At 41.2% G+C, this 15936-nt stretch overlaps 1 protein-coding gene across 1 annotated transcript; it reads left to right on the top strand.

The window, feature by feature from the left end:
* The first annotated feature begins 2038 nt into the window (after window positions 1-2038).
* LOC139311284 (disintegrin and metalloproteinase domain-containing protein 20-like) lies at window positions 2039-4210 on the top strand. Its single transcript, XM_070935690.1, has one exon. It carries the CDS (start codon window positions 2039-2041, stop codon window positions 4208-4210), a length of 2172 nt encoding a protein of 723 aa, XP_070791791.1.
* Window positions 4211-15936: the final 11726 nt, after the last annotated feature.

Genomic DNA, 15936 nt, shown 5'->3' with positions numbered 1-15936 from the left:
GAGAGCAGAACATGCAAGTATAAAAGCTTTAACTCCACTCAAAAAGGGAAAGTGCTTGTTAACGCCTGCAACATTGTTAAAGATATTGGATTATATAGAGAAGAAAAAGAAAAAGATTTAAAGTGGAAGTGGAAAGGAAAAGACTATGGTATGGACCTTTTGTTAAAGTGTGTGGAAAATAATTGGACTTACTGATCCGATAGCTGAATAAATATAAAGTTAAAACTGAAATATGGCTGCCATTAAGGAAGGAGGATATGAGTCAGCAAATTCACAAGTTCTGACTGTAAAGATTTTACAAGAACTTTTAAATGATTTTACTTCTGATATACTGGATTCAGCTAAAAGGATTATTCAAGATTGTAAATTGGAGTATTACAATGATTTGCTGGCTGGAAAAGAGGAAGAAAACAAGCAGGCTAATGTGATTTTGGAGGATAAAGAAGAGGCTGACAGGATTAAGATGGCGTTTAGCAGACTGCAAACAGAGGTTTTGGTGGAGGCTTCCACACAATTAACTGGAAAGTATCAAGGAGATTTATCACAGCAGATTGAAAAATATTTTGACAATTTTTGGCTTTACAGATAGAGTCAATACTTAAAGAATAAAGGGACTGATTATACAAGTAGGAATAGCAGAGATGGGGGCTCCAAAGAGAAAGAAATAATTTTGAAAGGAAAACGAATTTCTAAGACACATCAACTACAAATCCAATTTCAAAAAATTTTGAAAATAAAAGCAGGGGGATGAGCAATACCGAAGAAGAAAGTGTTAATGAAGAAGAAGGACTGGAAAAAATACAGAAAGAAAGGAAGAATGCGAGGTTAACTTTCTGAAGGGATATTTGGAAGACTATTGATGTCTAATTAAAATGTTTAACTAAAAATGGATAGCTCTTTAAGAGTTACTGAGGTATTAAAAGGGTCAATTAAAAATTTAAGGGGTAGCTTTTTGAAAGTTTTGGAATCTATGTAATACTTTTAGGGTTATCTTTGAACAATGCTTTATTGAAACAAAAGGTTTAATTAAAGTTGGATAGCTTTTTGAAATGTATTGCAGTTTTAAAGTGGTTAACCTAAAACTTAATGGATAGTTTGTTTGTTTTTTTCAAAAGTTTGGAAATTTAGATCATGAAGAATGTCTTACTGAAACATGAGGAAGTATTAAGATATTTTAAAATGTTTGACTTGAGATTATAGAACTTTTAAAAGGCATATATACTTAAATGTTTATGTTTGATGTTATTGAATATTGAAGAATTTTAAAAGGGGAGTTAAAGAGTGGGAGGGATTTTTGAATTTAATAGTAAGTTAGTATATGTTAACTTAGGTTTGCTAAATATCCTGTTTTTGCCCTGGGAAGTCGTGGGGGGGGTGAGGGGAGAGGGGGGTGAGGGGTGCTGGGGATAAAATTGTTTTATGATTTTTAATAAAATAAAAAGAAAGGCCAACGTATTAATAGAGAAGTAAGAAGAAGATATAAAAGATGTATTAGCTGATATATTCAATGATTGATTATGCATTGTTTGTATGTTATAAAAATAAAAAACTTTTGTATTAAAAAACAAAGAAAATCCAGCAGATAATTGGTTTTGAGCTCTTACAAAGCCACACCTCTCCTGGTGTGATAGGCTACTTCCCTAGAACTAATTGATTTCAATTCACATCTTCAGCCAACCAGAACAAATCTGCAGTTCATTCCTGTTAGATAAATTATACAACAATAGCATACAAACAGTAATCAAGCTGTTTGGAGCTATCCTGGGAACTTCAAATGATTAAATAATAAATCATCATAATAACATTTCATAAATATTGCTTTGCTTTTGTATTCTATATTTGATTCTTCAAACTCCGCCTCCATTCCAGAATATACTGCATTTTCTGTTGCTATGTATAGAATCCTCATTTTCAAATCTTTAAGCCTGTCCCGACATCTCTTTCATACACACACACAAACACACTTAATTCTGCTAGACCTGTCCCTGTTGAGATTCCTTTCTGAGAATATGGTCAGTTCCTACCCTCGTTCTGAAAAATGAGTACCTGTGTGGCATTGTTGAGTGTGGTATTGCTGAAGACCATCCATAATGCAGCTTCTAGACAGGCACCACCTCAGGGCTTCAGATATGCCTCTTACGACGTGATCATCCCAAGGAGGCTGTCTCCTAAGTACGGGCAAGAAGAACCCCAGCATGTGACCTACCTCCTGCACATTGAAGGAAATCCCCAGGTGCTGTTCCTCAGGCAAAGAAGGAACTTCATCCCAAAGGCCTTTCCTGTCTTCACCTATGATACAGCAGGAGATCTCCAGGTGGATCACCCATTTATCAAGGATGACTGTTTTTACCATGGATTTATACAGAGAAAGTCCTCTTCTCGAGTCACCCTCAGTACATGTTCAGGAGGACTGAGAGGTCTCCTGCAAATGGAAAATAAGACCTATGAAATTGAACCAGTCCAGGAATCTTCTACCTTTCAACATGTGGTGTTTCGGTTAGAAGTAGAGGAAGGGGCTCTCCGAATGACATGTGGAGTAGGAGAGGAAGAGCAGAGCCATCAACAGGACATAATTCCTGAAAAACAGAATCTTGGAAACAAAGACATTTTTAGTAAATCCTGGTGGCCACATACGAGATATGTTAAGGTGGCAATTGTGATTGATCATGAACGATATTTGCAGTTTCACAGAAATGAATCTTTTATTACGATGCGAGTTCTAGATATTGTCCACACTGCAAATTCATTCTATGACCCACTTTCTGTTCATCTGTCAATAACAGGCTTAGTGATATGGTCACAAAACAACCCCATAAATATTAACCCGTCAGCAGGTAGCACACTTACATTGTTTAATAATTGGAGAAGAAACCATCTGCTTAAAATTTTAAAAAATGATGTTGGTCACTTATTTGCATATAAGCATTTTAGTAAAGGTATAGTAGGCCTGGCCTTTGTTGGAACTATATGTAGCAGTCACTGGGCAAGTGCTATCGAATCATATAGAACTTCCAGTTTGTTTTTGATTTCTGAAATATTTGCCCACGAACTGGGACACGTTCTTGGAATGCAGCATGATGATAAATTTTGTCATTGTGGAAAGATTGAATGCATTATGTCACCATTTGAGGCAGAAACTGATAAATTTAGTAACTGCAGTTTTAAGGATTACTTCCCCCGTAGAAACACTGGGTGTTTATTTGTCCCACCAGACACTAACACAACATTTAAATTTGAATCCTGTGGTAACAAAAGAGTGGAAAAGGGAGAGCAGTGTGACTGTGGGTCAGAAACACAATGCAAGGCAGATCCCTGCTGTCAAGCTAATTGTATGTTGCGCCCTGCGGCTGTTTGTGCCTTTGGACTGTGCTGTGCTAACTGCCAGTATCGTCAACGTGGAACTGTTTGCAGAGAGAAGATTAGCAGTTGTGATCTCCCTGAATATTGCAATGGGACCTCAGAGCACTGTCCAGAAGATGTGCATGTGCAAGATGGCGCCGTATGCAATGATGGCGTGCATTGTTATCATGGGAACTGCACGACTCATGATATGCAGTGCAAAATGATATTTGGTAGTGGATCAAAAGTCACTTCTGAAGTTTGCTTCATAGAAGTGAATAATAAAGGTGATCGCTTTGGCAACTGTGGCCTTAAACATGGAATTTACAAGAAATGTGATACTGGGGATAGCCTGTGTGGCCGTATCCAGTGTGAAAATACACAAATGCCTTCTTTGGAGGATCACACTACAATAATTCATACTTCCACTGGAATTAGTCAATGCTGGGGCACTGACTACCACACTGGGATGAAGGTAAATGATATTGGATCAGTGAGGGATGGTACTCCTTGTGGCAATAGCATGATGTGCATTGAGGGTAGTTGTCTCAATGTGTCCATTTTGAAATACGACTGTAATGTCACAATGTGCCACAATCGGGGAGTATGTAACACTCTCAAACACTGTCACTGTGATGTAGGATGGGCCCCTCCAGACTGCAGAAATACAGGCTATGGAGGTAGCATAGACAGTGGGCCACCTTCAGTTACAGCACAGTCTAAAGCTAATATGAAAACCTCAGCTATAGCTGCAATACCCTGTGCTTTTTGTTTTACAATTTTTTTCTGCTGGCCTTACTATCTGGTTCAAGGATTAACTAAGAATCCGATTTGGAAAATTTCAGGCAAGAATCCATGTCACAAAATTTAAAAAAAAATGAAGGAACCCCAGTGTAACTTACCCTTGCTAAGAATCCACAATGCATCCAGTATATGCAAAGGGATTAACAGTCAATTTGAAAAACAAAGAGATTTCAAATTTTAATATTTTAAAGGTGTGTCCCAGACACTTTTGAAAAATATGGCTTGTTTGAAGGGGAAGAATCCATCCAATCTATGCAAAATAAGTTCTGTGAGAATGAGTTGAGTAAATCTCTGATTTGTAATGAAAAATACTGTAAGTCTCTGGGACAGCCTTGAAAAGTAAGTATCTGAACTGAAGATACCTCAACTAGTAACTAGCTATATCAACAGTACATTGGATGTCAAAGAAAGATTAACAGGTATTGTTGGTTATAGATAATTTTGGCTGTAAATAGAGCACTGCACACCGACCCTTCTCTAACTTTGCTCTGGTACGATTATTGATGAAATCATTATGGGCATTCAGTATTCTGAAGTGATTCAGTGACAATTTGAGAAAGACTTATTCAATGTAGCTCTCTGTGTTATTCACTTGTAACTTTTCTCATCATTTTTATTATGTTTGATCCATTCAAAATAAAATGTTCTTTAGGTTTTCACCCCACTGGAACCATTAGCAATCAGTGTCATCTGTGTACCCAATTACCACTTCCTCACACAGTGCAAAACACAGCCACAGAGACAAACATACATTGAAAAGGGGGGGGGGAGAGGGAGGGAGGGAGGGAGAGAGGAGGGAGGGAGGAGGAGGTGAGAGAGAGAGAGCACAACATATTCAAATAAACAAACTCTCATAGACTCACTCCCTTGGTGCTCCCCTGTAGAAGGGTCCCACCCAGAAGGAAGAATCGGTCAATTTTTAATGGTACCTCAACAAAGAAATGGAGCCATGTTGCTTCTTCCTTCCTTCTTCTTTTCTTTTCAGGACACCAATAGGACACTTGCCCTAGATAGGTTATTCCAAAAAATTAACCACACAAAATGAGGACAACCCCAGTGTGGCTCTCTCTCCTTTCTCCACCTTAATGGCAATTCTTTCCTTTTGCTTCCAAGGCTGGCCAATGATGCTTATGTTCATCAGAGATCTGGACTATTAATAAAGAAGAAAGTCCACCAGTGAATCAGCTCTGAATGCAACAGATATTCTTGCATAAAGATCTGTTTCTTCCTTGATCCATTGCTATGTTACTCAGCTTGTGGTTTTTCTTTTTAAAAAGCCACATTGTGACTCTGTGGTGACCACGATCCCAATACTACTAGGTTTAATTGCCAGTCCTTAACTGCATTATGTTCTACTCATGTATTTTTAAATTGTGGAGAAACAGGTTGTCATATCCAAAACATGTCACACTAAGTAAATGAAATGAAAATAAGGGACCCAGAAGACGATTCCTTTCTGTTTTAATGTTAGAGCACAGGCTGCTGTGAAAGACCAGGAGCAAAGTCACACACAGACACACAGACACAGACACACACACACACACACACACACACACACACACACTGCGCTTCCTCCAAATGAAAGAAGGAGGAAGAAGAAGATTAGGGCAACGATCCCCGGCTCATGAAGTAAGGCGTGAAAATCTGCAGCAGGAAGCTTGTGTTGAATAATAATAATAATAATAATAATAATAATAATAATAATAATAATAATAATAATAATAATAATAATAATAATAATAATTTTATTTCTATACCGCCCTTCTCCCGAAGGACTCAGGGCGGTGTACAGCCAATTTAAAAACACAAGACACAACAATTATTAAAATTTAAAATAATTAAATAGATTTGGCCGGTTTAAAACCCCAAAAATTTAAAATACCCCAATTTAAAATCATTGATAGCCCGGCCTGGCGGAACAACAGAGTCTTTAATGCGCAACGAAACACCCGTAGGTCGGAGATCTTACGTATTTCCGGGAGCAGTTCATTCCACAGGGCTGGGGGTCCCACAGGGAAGGCCCTTCCCCCTGGGTGTCGCCAGCCGACATAACTTGGCCAATGGCACCCTGAGGAGACCCTCTCTGTGGGAGCGGACTGGCCGGTGGGAGGCTACTGGTGGCAGAAGACGGTCTCGAAGGTACCCGGGTCCTATGCCATGGAGCGCTTTAAAGGTGGTAACCAGCACCTTGAATCGCACCCGGAAGACCACTGGGAGCCAGTGCAGCTCGCGCAGGAAGGGTGTCACACGGGCACTACGAGTTGCGCCCATAACCACCCGCGTGGCCGCATTCTGGACCAGTTGGAGCCTCCGAGTGCTTTTTAAGGGGAGCCCCATGTAGAGAGCATTACAATAGTCCAGCCGGGAGGTGACAAGGGCATGAGTGACCGTGCTCAAGGCGTCCCGGTCCAGAAAGGGCTGCAACTGGCAGATCAAGCGAACCTGATAAAAGCCCCCCCTGGCCACGGCCATCATATGCTCTTCTAAAGACAGCCCTGCATCCAGGAGGACACCCAGATTGCGAGCCCTCTCTGTGGGGGGCAAAGATTCACCCCCAATAGTCAGCGATGGTACCTGCTGACTATATCGGGACGCCGGCAGCCACAGCCACTCGGTCTTGGACGGGTTGAGTCTGAGCCTGTTCCTCCCCATCCAGACCCGCACGGCCTCCAGGCAGCGAGACATCACATCAAGGGCATCGTTGGGGTGGTCTGGGGTGGAGATGTACAGCTGAGTGTCGTCAGCGTACAGATGACACTTCACCCCAAAACCACGGATGATCTCACCCAGCGGCTTCACATAAATGTTGAACAGAAGGTGCGAGAGGACCGACCCTTGTGGCACTCCCCATGCGAGACACCTCGAGGTCGACCTCTGCCCCCCTGCCAGCACGAACTGTGAGCGGTCGGAGAGGAAGGAGGAGAACCACCGCAGAACGGTGCCCCCTATTCCTAACCCTCTCAACCGCTGCAGCATGATACCATGGTCGATGGTATCAAAAGCCGCTGAGAGATCTAATAGGACTAGGACAGAGGAGCAACCCCTGTCCCGAGCCCTCCAGAGATCATCCACCAACGCGACCAATGCCATTTCTGTGCTGTGCCCCCGCCTGAAGCCCGACTAGCACGGGTCTAGATAGATAGCTTCATCCAGGTGCCCGGGCAGTTGTCGTGCCACCACACTCTCAACAACCTTCGCCACAAAACGAATGAAAAGGGGGAGCAGCCGAGCGCTTTGTTTCTCTCTCTCTCTCTCCCCCCGTCATCTCCCAGAGTGGGGGGCCAAGGTGGAAAGGCAGGCAATCTTCAGGGCTAGGAGGCGTTGGGTCTGGCTTCGCGAGCGGAGTCAGGCTGGTCAGGTGCTGATAATCGGAAACTCTTTTTACTTTTTAAAGAATTTTTTACTACTTAAAAATACTTTAAAAAGTAAAAAAAAAACAGTTGGCCATGCCCACTCAGTCACATAACCACCAACAAGCCACACCCACCAAGCCACGCCCACAGAACCGGTGGCCAAAAAAAATTAGATTTTCACCACTGCTATGGCTGCCCTATCTAAACTGTTAATATATGGAATTTGGTGGTGTTACAATCTTAACATTTCTACAGATTCCAAGAGGGAAAGATGTGCTGTGCTACTTTCAACTCCCATTTTACCACTTATCTATTCTGGGGCATGACAGGAATGCTCTCCAAAAGGATTATTCCGATATATAGAAAGACTAGCTCATTTTTCTGCTAATTTTTAAAAAGAGATTTTTGCCTTCTTTGGAGGATCACAGTACAATAATTCATACTTCCACTGGAATTAATCAATGCTGGGGCACTGACTACCACACTGGGATGAAGGTAAATGATATTGGAGTAGTGAGGGATGTTACTCCTTGTGGCAATAACATGATGTATATTGAGGGTAGTTGCCTCAATGTGTCCATTTTGAAATATGACTGTAATGTCACAATGTGCCACAATCAGGGAGTTTGTAACACTCTCAAACACTGTCACTGTGATGTTGGATGGTCCTCTCCAGACTGCAGAAATAGAGGCTATGGAGATAGGATAGAGTGGGCCACTTCCACTAATGGTACAGTCTAAATCTAATATGAAAACCTCAGCTGTTGCTAGAATACTCTGCACCCTTTGTTTCACAATTATCTGGTTCAAGGATGGGCTGAGATTTTCAAGGAAGAGTCTATGCTACGAAGTCAAAAGACAAGGGAACACCAGTGTAACTCACCCTTGCTTAATCACAGGAATTAACAGTGCATTTGGGGGAAAAAAGGCATCTGGAATTTAATTTAATTTTAGTTAATGTGTTAAATTAAAATTGTTTTCATTTTGTAGTTTAAGAGTTCAATTTCAAATTTAGGAGTGTGATGTTTCCTACTTCCTATCAACATGCAGGATGTTGTAGTAGCAAGAAAGCACAATTAAAACCCAAATGCAGTTTTATTAGTTCATTTTCTGCTAGAATATTTTTATTCTCACTAAGAATTAGTCTAGCCAGTCACCATAATATATTAAACCTGTTGTCTCTCTTGCTGAAAATCAGAGCATTTCTTTCCAAAAACTGAAGGACATTTGTTCCTGTCCCCATAAAGCCATTGACTGAAACATCTGCTAAACATACAATGAATATCAGGTTACCCTGTAGCCAGATAAATACTTTTATTAACACTTGAGTGAGTTCATAATGAACTTTAGAATCATCTGAAACCATTTGATTGAGTCTGGCTGTGCATCGACCTGCAGTGACCATCAGTGGGCCTCTGAGGAGCACTCTGCAGGATAGGCTTGAAAATGAAGCATATGTGCTTCAGATACTTTGACCAATAGACAGCTGTGCCAATAGTACCTTGAGTGTAAAAGGAAGATTGAGAAGCCTTGTCAATTATAATTAATTTTGGCTGCTCAAGACCATTGCACAATGACCCTTCTCCATGGGTGAAATCCAGCAGGTTCTAACAGGTTCTGGAGAACCAGTAGCGGAAATTTTGAGTAGTTTGGAGAACTTGGCAAATGCCACCTCTGGCTAGTGCCAGAGTGGGGTGAGAATGGAGATTTTGCAATATCCTTCCCCCAGGAGGGGAGGGAATGGAGATTTTGCAATATCCTTCCTCTGCCATGCCCACCAAGCCATGACCACAGAACCGGTAGGAAAAAAATTCGGATTTCACCCCTGCCCTTCTCTAACTGCACCCTAGTAAGATTATTGATGAAATTATTATTGACATTCAGTATTGTGAAGCCACTCAGTGACTATTGGAGAAGGCATTGTCCTCTGTGTTATTCAGTTACAATTTTTCTCATCAGTTCTACTATGATTGCTCTGTTTTAAATAAAAGGTTGTTTAGATTTTCACCCGATAGGAAATATAAGCTGTCAGTTTCATCAGTGTACCCAGATACCATTTCGTCACACTTTGCAGAAAATACAGGAACTCCCTCTTCCTGAGACCATGGTCTGCGAGCTTTCTTTAAATACCACATTTCGCTTCTTACTATGTTATAGAGCCCCCGATTATGACATCATACATGCGAACAAGTTAACTTCACTACTAACATGGGCAGCCTCCTGCCCACACCCTCTTCTCTTTCTTGGTGACCTCAAGCTACATCTTATTAATTGGACCCTAAACAAATGTATAACTGAACCGATACGTGCAACCCTGTACAATGCTGTAACTAATCTGGGGCTGGATCAACGAGTAACTAATAATACTAGACTCAACATCTGCCTTGATCTCGTTTTCCGCAACAGTTTAAATTCAATTTATGGACTACAAAAAAAAAAGAACCCTTTTCCAACAGTGACCAGAGCATGATTGACTTTTGTCTCAACATACGTCCTCACAAAAATCATCATAATGATGGGATCCCCAATTATAACTTTAAAAAAGCCAACTATGATCTCATAGATACCGACCTCTCATCTCTTGATTGGCAAATCCTATTCACTGGCTGCAATACTGCTGAAGACCATTGCAAAAATTTTTTGCTCGAAATCAAAAGAGTCATTAAACTATATGCACCACTAATAACCCCCAAAACCAGGAAAAACATTAAGGAAGCTCCAATCCAAAAAAAACCCCGTCTTTGGCAAAAAACAAAACAAAACTGGCTACGTAACTAAATTAAAAGCTGCTACAAAAACCTATGCCACCAGATAAAGACTGAATGCACCAATTATCACATCAAACAAGAGGAAAACTTTCTGCGCACGAAATCCACTCATGCCTTCTATAATTTTGTAAACAGCAAGCTTAAAGACTTGAGCTCCATCCCACCCCTAAAAGAACCAAATGGTAAAGACTGTAATGATGAAACCATTAAACCCAATCTCTTTAACACATTTTTCAGCTCAGTCTTTCTAAACAGCAATGGCTCATGCCCAATATTTCCTAGTCATACCACAGATAATCACAATGATCTAATACCATGATGGTGAACCTATGGCACACATGCCACAGGTGACAGACAGTGCCCTCTCTGCGGGCACATGAGCCATCACCCAGCTTGGCTCCACCATGCATGCACACGTTACTCCTGCCAGGCACCTGATTTTCAGGTCTCTGGCATGGAAGTGGTCTGCATGCGGGAGATGCACATGCATGTGCAAGGGGATCACGTGTGCATGCATGGGAGTGAGGGGTCGTGTATGCATGCATGGGAGGTGGGGGAGTGTGGGGATCATATATGCATGTGGGGGGTGGGGCACATGGGGGGCATTGCATTATGGGTGTGGGCATGCATGCGACCCCCCCTGCTCCCCCTGATTTTGGCACATGATGCCAAAAAGGTTAGCCATCACTGATCTAATACATTTCAATTTTACAGAAGATAATGGTGAAAAGGCACTACACAGTCTAAAACCATCTCTAAGTATTGGACCTGATGGGCTATGTGTCTACTTCTTAAAAAAAGCTTTCCACTGCCATAGCAGAACCTCTAAGCATAATTTTTGAAAAATCCTTCAGGACCAGCTCCTTGCCCAACCTATGGACATTAACCACAGTCATCCCTATCTTCAAAAAGGGAGACCCCAGCCTAGTTGAAAATTACAGACCAATCTCTTTATGTTGCATTACCTGCAAAGTCATGGGATCAATCATTAATCAATCCATTACCCTCCACATAGAGACAAACAGCCTACTCTCTAACAAACAACTTGGTTTCAAGAAAAAAATATCCTGTAATCTGCAACTCCTACACTACAAAAACATATGGCCTACACAACTCTGTCAGGGCAAAGCAATAGACGCAATTTACATAGACTTCTGTAAAGCCTTTGATTCAGTGATACATGACAAACTACTTCTAAAACTAAAATCTTATGGCATTTCTGGACCCCTACATAACTGGATAACTCAAACAGGCAACACGTGGTCAAAATAGGGAACGCCCTATCAAATCCTGTACCTGTTAACAGCGGTGTCCCCCAAAGCAATGTCCTAGGACCAACTCTCTTTATACTTTACATAAATGCCCTTTGTGATCATATTAAAAGCAACTGCATTCTCTTTGCTGGTGATGTAAAACTATTCAACACCACTGACAATGCTGCTACCCTTCAAAAAGACCTTGACCATGTGTCAGAATGGTCAAACAAGCGGCAACTTCAAATCTCAACCAACAAATGCTCTGTCTTACATATTGGCAAAAAAAATAAAATACAAACATAAAATACAAGCTGGATGGACACGACCTTGTAGATGACCCTCACTCTGTCAAAGACCTTGGAGTACTCATCTCTAATGATCTAAGTGCCAGAGCCCGCTGTAACAACATTACCAAAAAGGCATTAAGAGTTGTTAACCTAATCTTGCGTAGCTTCTTCTCTGGTAATATTGTACTGCTAAATAGAGCATACAAAACATTTACTACACCAATTCTTGAATACAGCTCATCTGTCTGGAACCTACACTGCATATCGGACATTAATACAATTGAGAGAGTCCAGAGATATTTCACAAGAAGATTCCTCCACTCCTCCGCTCGCAACAGAATACCTTATGCCACCAGACTTGAAATTCTGCATGCACAGAAGCGTTTTGATGATGTCAGGGTTGGTGGGTGGAGCCTCCTGCCGGTTTTACTACTGGTTCTATAGAACCGGTGTGAACTGGGGGCAACCCACCACTGAAGCGCACCAATTGCCTACTGCCCCTGTCCTAATGTCCCCTTTTATTCATATCCATTTCATGTATTAATAACCATGTTTATACCTATATCTGTTATCTAATACGTGCTTGACAAAATAAATAAATAAAAAAAACATGAGAGAGGGAGAGAGAGGGAGAGAGAGAGACAGAGAGAGAGAGAAAGAAAGCCATACATTCATATAAACAAACTCTCATAGGCTCCCTCCCGTGCCATGTCTGGTAGAAGGTTCCCTTCATTCATTTACCAGCAATTCTTCCTCTGGCTCTCAAGAATTAGTCAATTTATTATGGTATCACAGCAAAGAAATGGAGCCATGTTGCTTCTTCCTTCTTTCTTCCTCCCTTTTTCAGGACACCTATAGGGCATTTGCCCCAGATGAGTCATTCCAAAGCATACTCAAACTCACCACACAGTCGTGAGGAGAGCCCCAGTGTGGCTCCCTCTCCCTTCTCCACCTTCATGGGAATCTTAACGGGATAACCCTTCCTTTTGCTTCCAAGACTGGCCAATTGTGCTTATGTTAATCGGAGAGTCAGATGACGAAAATCCAGCAGTGAGTCAACAACAAATGCAGCAGATGTTCTTGCACAAAAGTTCTTTGGATGGTAAACCGATCCAAACTAAACTGCAGAAAATACAACTTCAGCAACAGAGTTGTCAACACCTGGAATGCACTACCTGACTCCGTGGTTTCTTTCCCAAATCCCCAAAACTTTAACCTTAGACTGTCTACTGTAGACCTCACCACATTCCTAAGAGGTCTTTAAGGGACTTGCATAAGCGCACCAGCATACCTACCGTCCCTGTCCTAATGTTTTCTTTTATTCGTATCCCGTGCTGTGCTAACTGCCAGTATCGTCAACGTGGAACTGTTTGCAGAGAGAAGATTAGCAGTTGTGATCTCCCTGAATATTGCAATGGGACCTCAGAGCACTGTCCAGAAGATGTGCATGTGCAAGATGGCGCCGTATGCAATGATGGCGTGCATTGTTATCATGGGAACTGCACGACTCATGATATGCAGTGCAAAATGATATTTGGTAGTGGAGCAGCAGTCGCTTCTGAAGTTTGCTTCATAGAAGTGAATAATAAAGGTGATCGCTTTGGCAACTGTGGCCTTAAACATGGAATTTACAAGAAATGTGATACTGGGGATAGCCTGTGTGGCCGTATCCAGTGTGAAAATACACAAATGCCTTCTTTGGAGGATCACACTACAATAATTCAAAGTTCCATCGGAGTTAATCAATGTTGGGGCACTGACTACCACACTGGGATGAAAGTAAATGATATTGGAGCAGTGAGAGATGGTACTCCTTGTGGCGATAACACGTTGTGCATTGAGGGTAGTTGTCTCAATGTGTCCATTCTGAAATACGACTGTAATGTCACAATGTGCCACAATCGGGGAATTTGTAACAGTCTCAAACACTGTCACTGTGATGTTGGATGCGCCCCTCCAGACTGCAGAAATACAGGCTATGGAGGTAGCATAGACAGTGGGCCACTTCCAGTTTCAGTACAGGCTAAAGCTAATATGAAAACGTCATTTGTAGCTGGAATATTCTGTGCTTTTTGTCTCATAATTGTTTCTACTGGCCTGATTATCTGGTTCAAAGATAGACTGGGAAACCCCTTTCGAAAATGTCAGGGAAGAATCCATGCTACAAAAGCAAATGATGAAGGAACACCAGTGTAACTCACAATTGCTTAATCACAGGAATTAACAGTCAAATTGAAAAACAAAGAAATTTGAAATTTCAATGTTTTAAAGATATCTCCCTGACACATTGCCTTTTAAAAAATTTATCTTCTTTGAGGGTGAAGAAACCTTGTGATAAATTCTGTGAGAATGAGTTGAGTAAATCTCTGATTTGTAATGAAAAATAACTCCCCAGGATAGGGAGTTGAAAATGAAGCATTGGAACTGAAGATACCTCAAGCCAGCTATACCAACAGTACACTGGATGTCAAAGAAAGATCAAGAGACATTGTTGTTTATAGACAATTTTGGCTGCCAACACAGTACTGCACACTGACTCTTCTCTAATTCTGCCCTGTTAAGGTTAGTGTTAGTCAGTTACAACTTTTCTTATCAGTTCTACTATGATTGCTCTGTTTTAAATAAAAGATTGTTTAGAAACATTCACTTCTAGTGTCATCAGTGTGCCCAGCTACCCCTCCTCACACACTGCAAAAAACACACTGATAGGAGAGAGTGAGTGAGTGAGTGAAAGAGCGAGAGAGAGAGAGGGAGGGAGGGAGGGAGGGAGAGAGAGAGAGAGAGAGAGAGAGAGAGAGAGAGAGAGAGAGAGAGAGAGAGACCTACATTCATATAAACAAACTCTCATAAACTTCCTCCCCTGCTATGTCTGGTAGAAGAGCCCTTCATTCATCTACCACCAATTCCTCCTCTGGCTCACAGCCACAAGAAGAATCAGTCAATTTACAATGATAACTTAGCAAAGAAATTGAGCCATGTTGTTTCTTCCTTCTTTCTTCCTCCCTTCTCAGGATACGTATATGGCACTTGCCCTAGCTAAGTTATTCCAAAAACATACCCAAACTCAATGCACAAGTGAGGACAGCTCCAGTGTGTTTCCGCCTCCCTTTTCCACCTTATTGGCAATCTTAACTGGACAACCCTCACTTTTGCTTCCAAGGCTGGCCAATTGTGCTTATGACCATCAGAGAACTGGACTACCACAAAGAAGAAAGTCCACCAGTGAGTCAACTTCATATGCAGTGGTTGTTCTTGCACAAAGATCTGTTCCTTCCTTGATCCATTGCTATGTCACTCAGCTTGTGATGTTTCTTCTTTTTTTTAAAAAAAACCCCACATCTCTGGTGACCATGATCCCAATAAAACTAGGTTTATCTCTTAGTACAAGGCAGCCAGTCCTTTGCTGCTTTGTGCTCTACTGATGCGTTTTTAAATTGGGCAGTCACGTCCAAAACATGTCACACTAAGTAAATGAAATGGTAATAAGGGACCTAAAACATATTTAACATATTTTTAAATTTTTAATTGGTTTGTCATTTTAAACTGGGGCCAAATTAATATATATTCTTTTAATTGTTTTTAATGTTTGTATTGTATGTTTTTATCTGGCTGTACACCGCCCTGAGTCCCTTGGGAGAAGGTGCAGTATATAAATTCGAAATAAAATAAAAATAAAATAATAAAAAAAAAAGATGATTTCTTTCTCTTGTAATATTATTTCCTTTGGCTAAACTGTTATTATGTGGAATTTGGTGGGGTTGCTATCTAACATTTGTACAGCTTCCAAGAGGGAAAAGATGTCTTGTGCTACTTTCCACTCCCATTTTACCCCGTATTTATTCTGAGACATGACAGGAATGCTATCCACGAAGATTATTCAGATGGATGAGAACGGCTAACATGTCTTCCTGTATCTTTAAAAGCATGACAAATAACCAAAGTAAACTCTTTAATCTAACATGTAGGGGTCAAACAGGAGGGGATACACATTTGGTACTGCTAGTAAGATAGTTCTTGATAGATAGTCCCTGATCATGAAGAGATAGGGGATGAACTGGGAATTTAATATCAGTCCTAATACTTGCAGTCTATTCCTGTTGCTGGCTGGTGAATGAACATCTGGGCAAAT

The sequence above is a fragment of the Pituophis catenifer genome, unplaced genomic scaffold (assembly GCF_029215685.1).
Source record: "Pituophis catenifer annectens isolate HBS135680 unplaced genomic scaffold, rPitCat1.0.hap2 SCAF_1, whole genome shotgun sequence".
Classification (NCBI taxonomy): domain Eukaryota; kingdom Metazoa; phylum Chordata; class Lepidosauria; order Squamata; family Colubridae; genus Pituophis; species Pituophis catenifer.
Note: the sequence above shows the minus strand (reverse complement) of the source record. Positions and strands in the feature narration are given on the sequence as shown.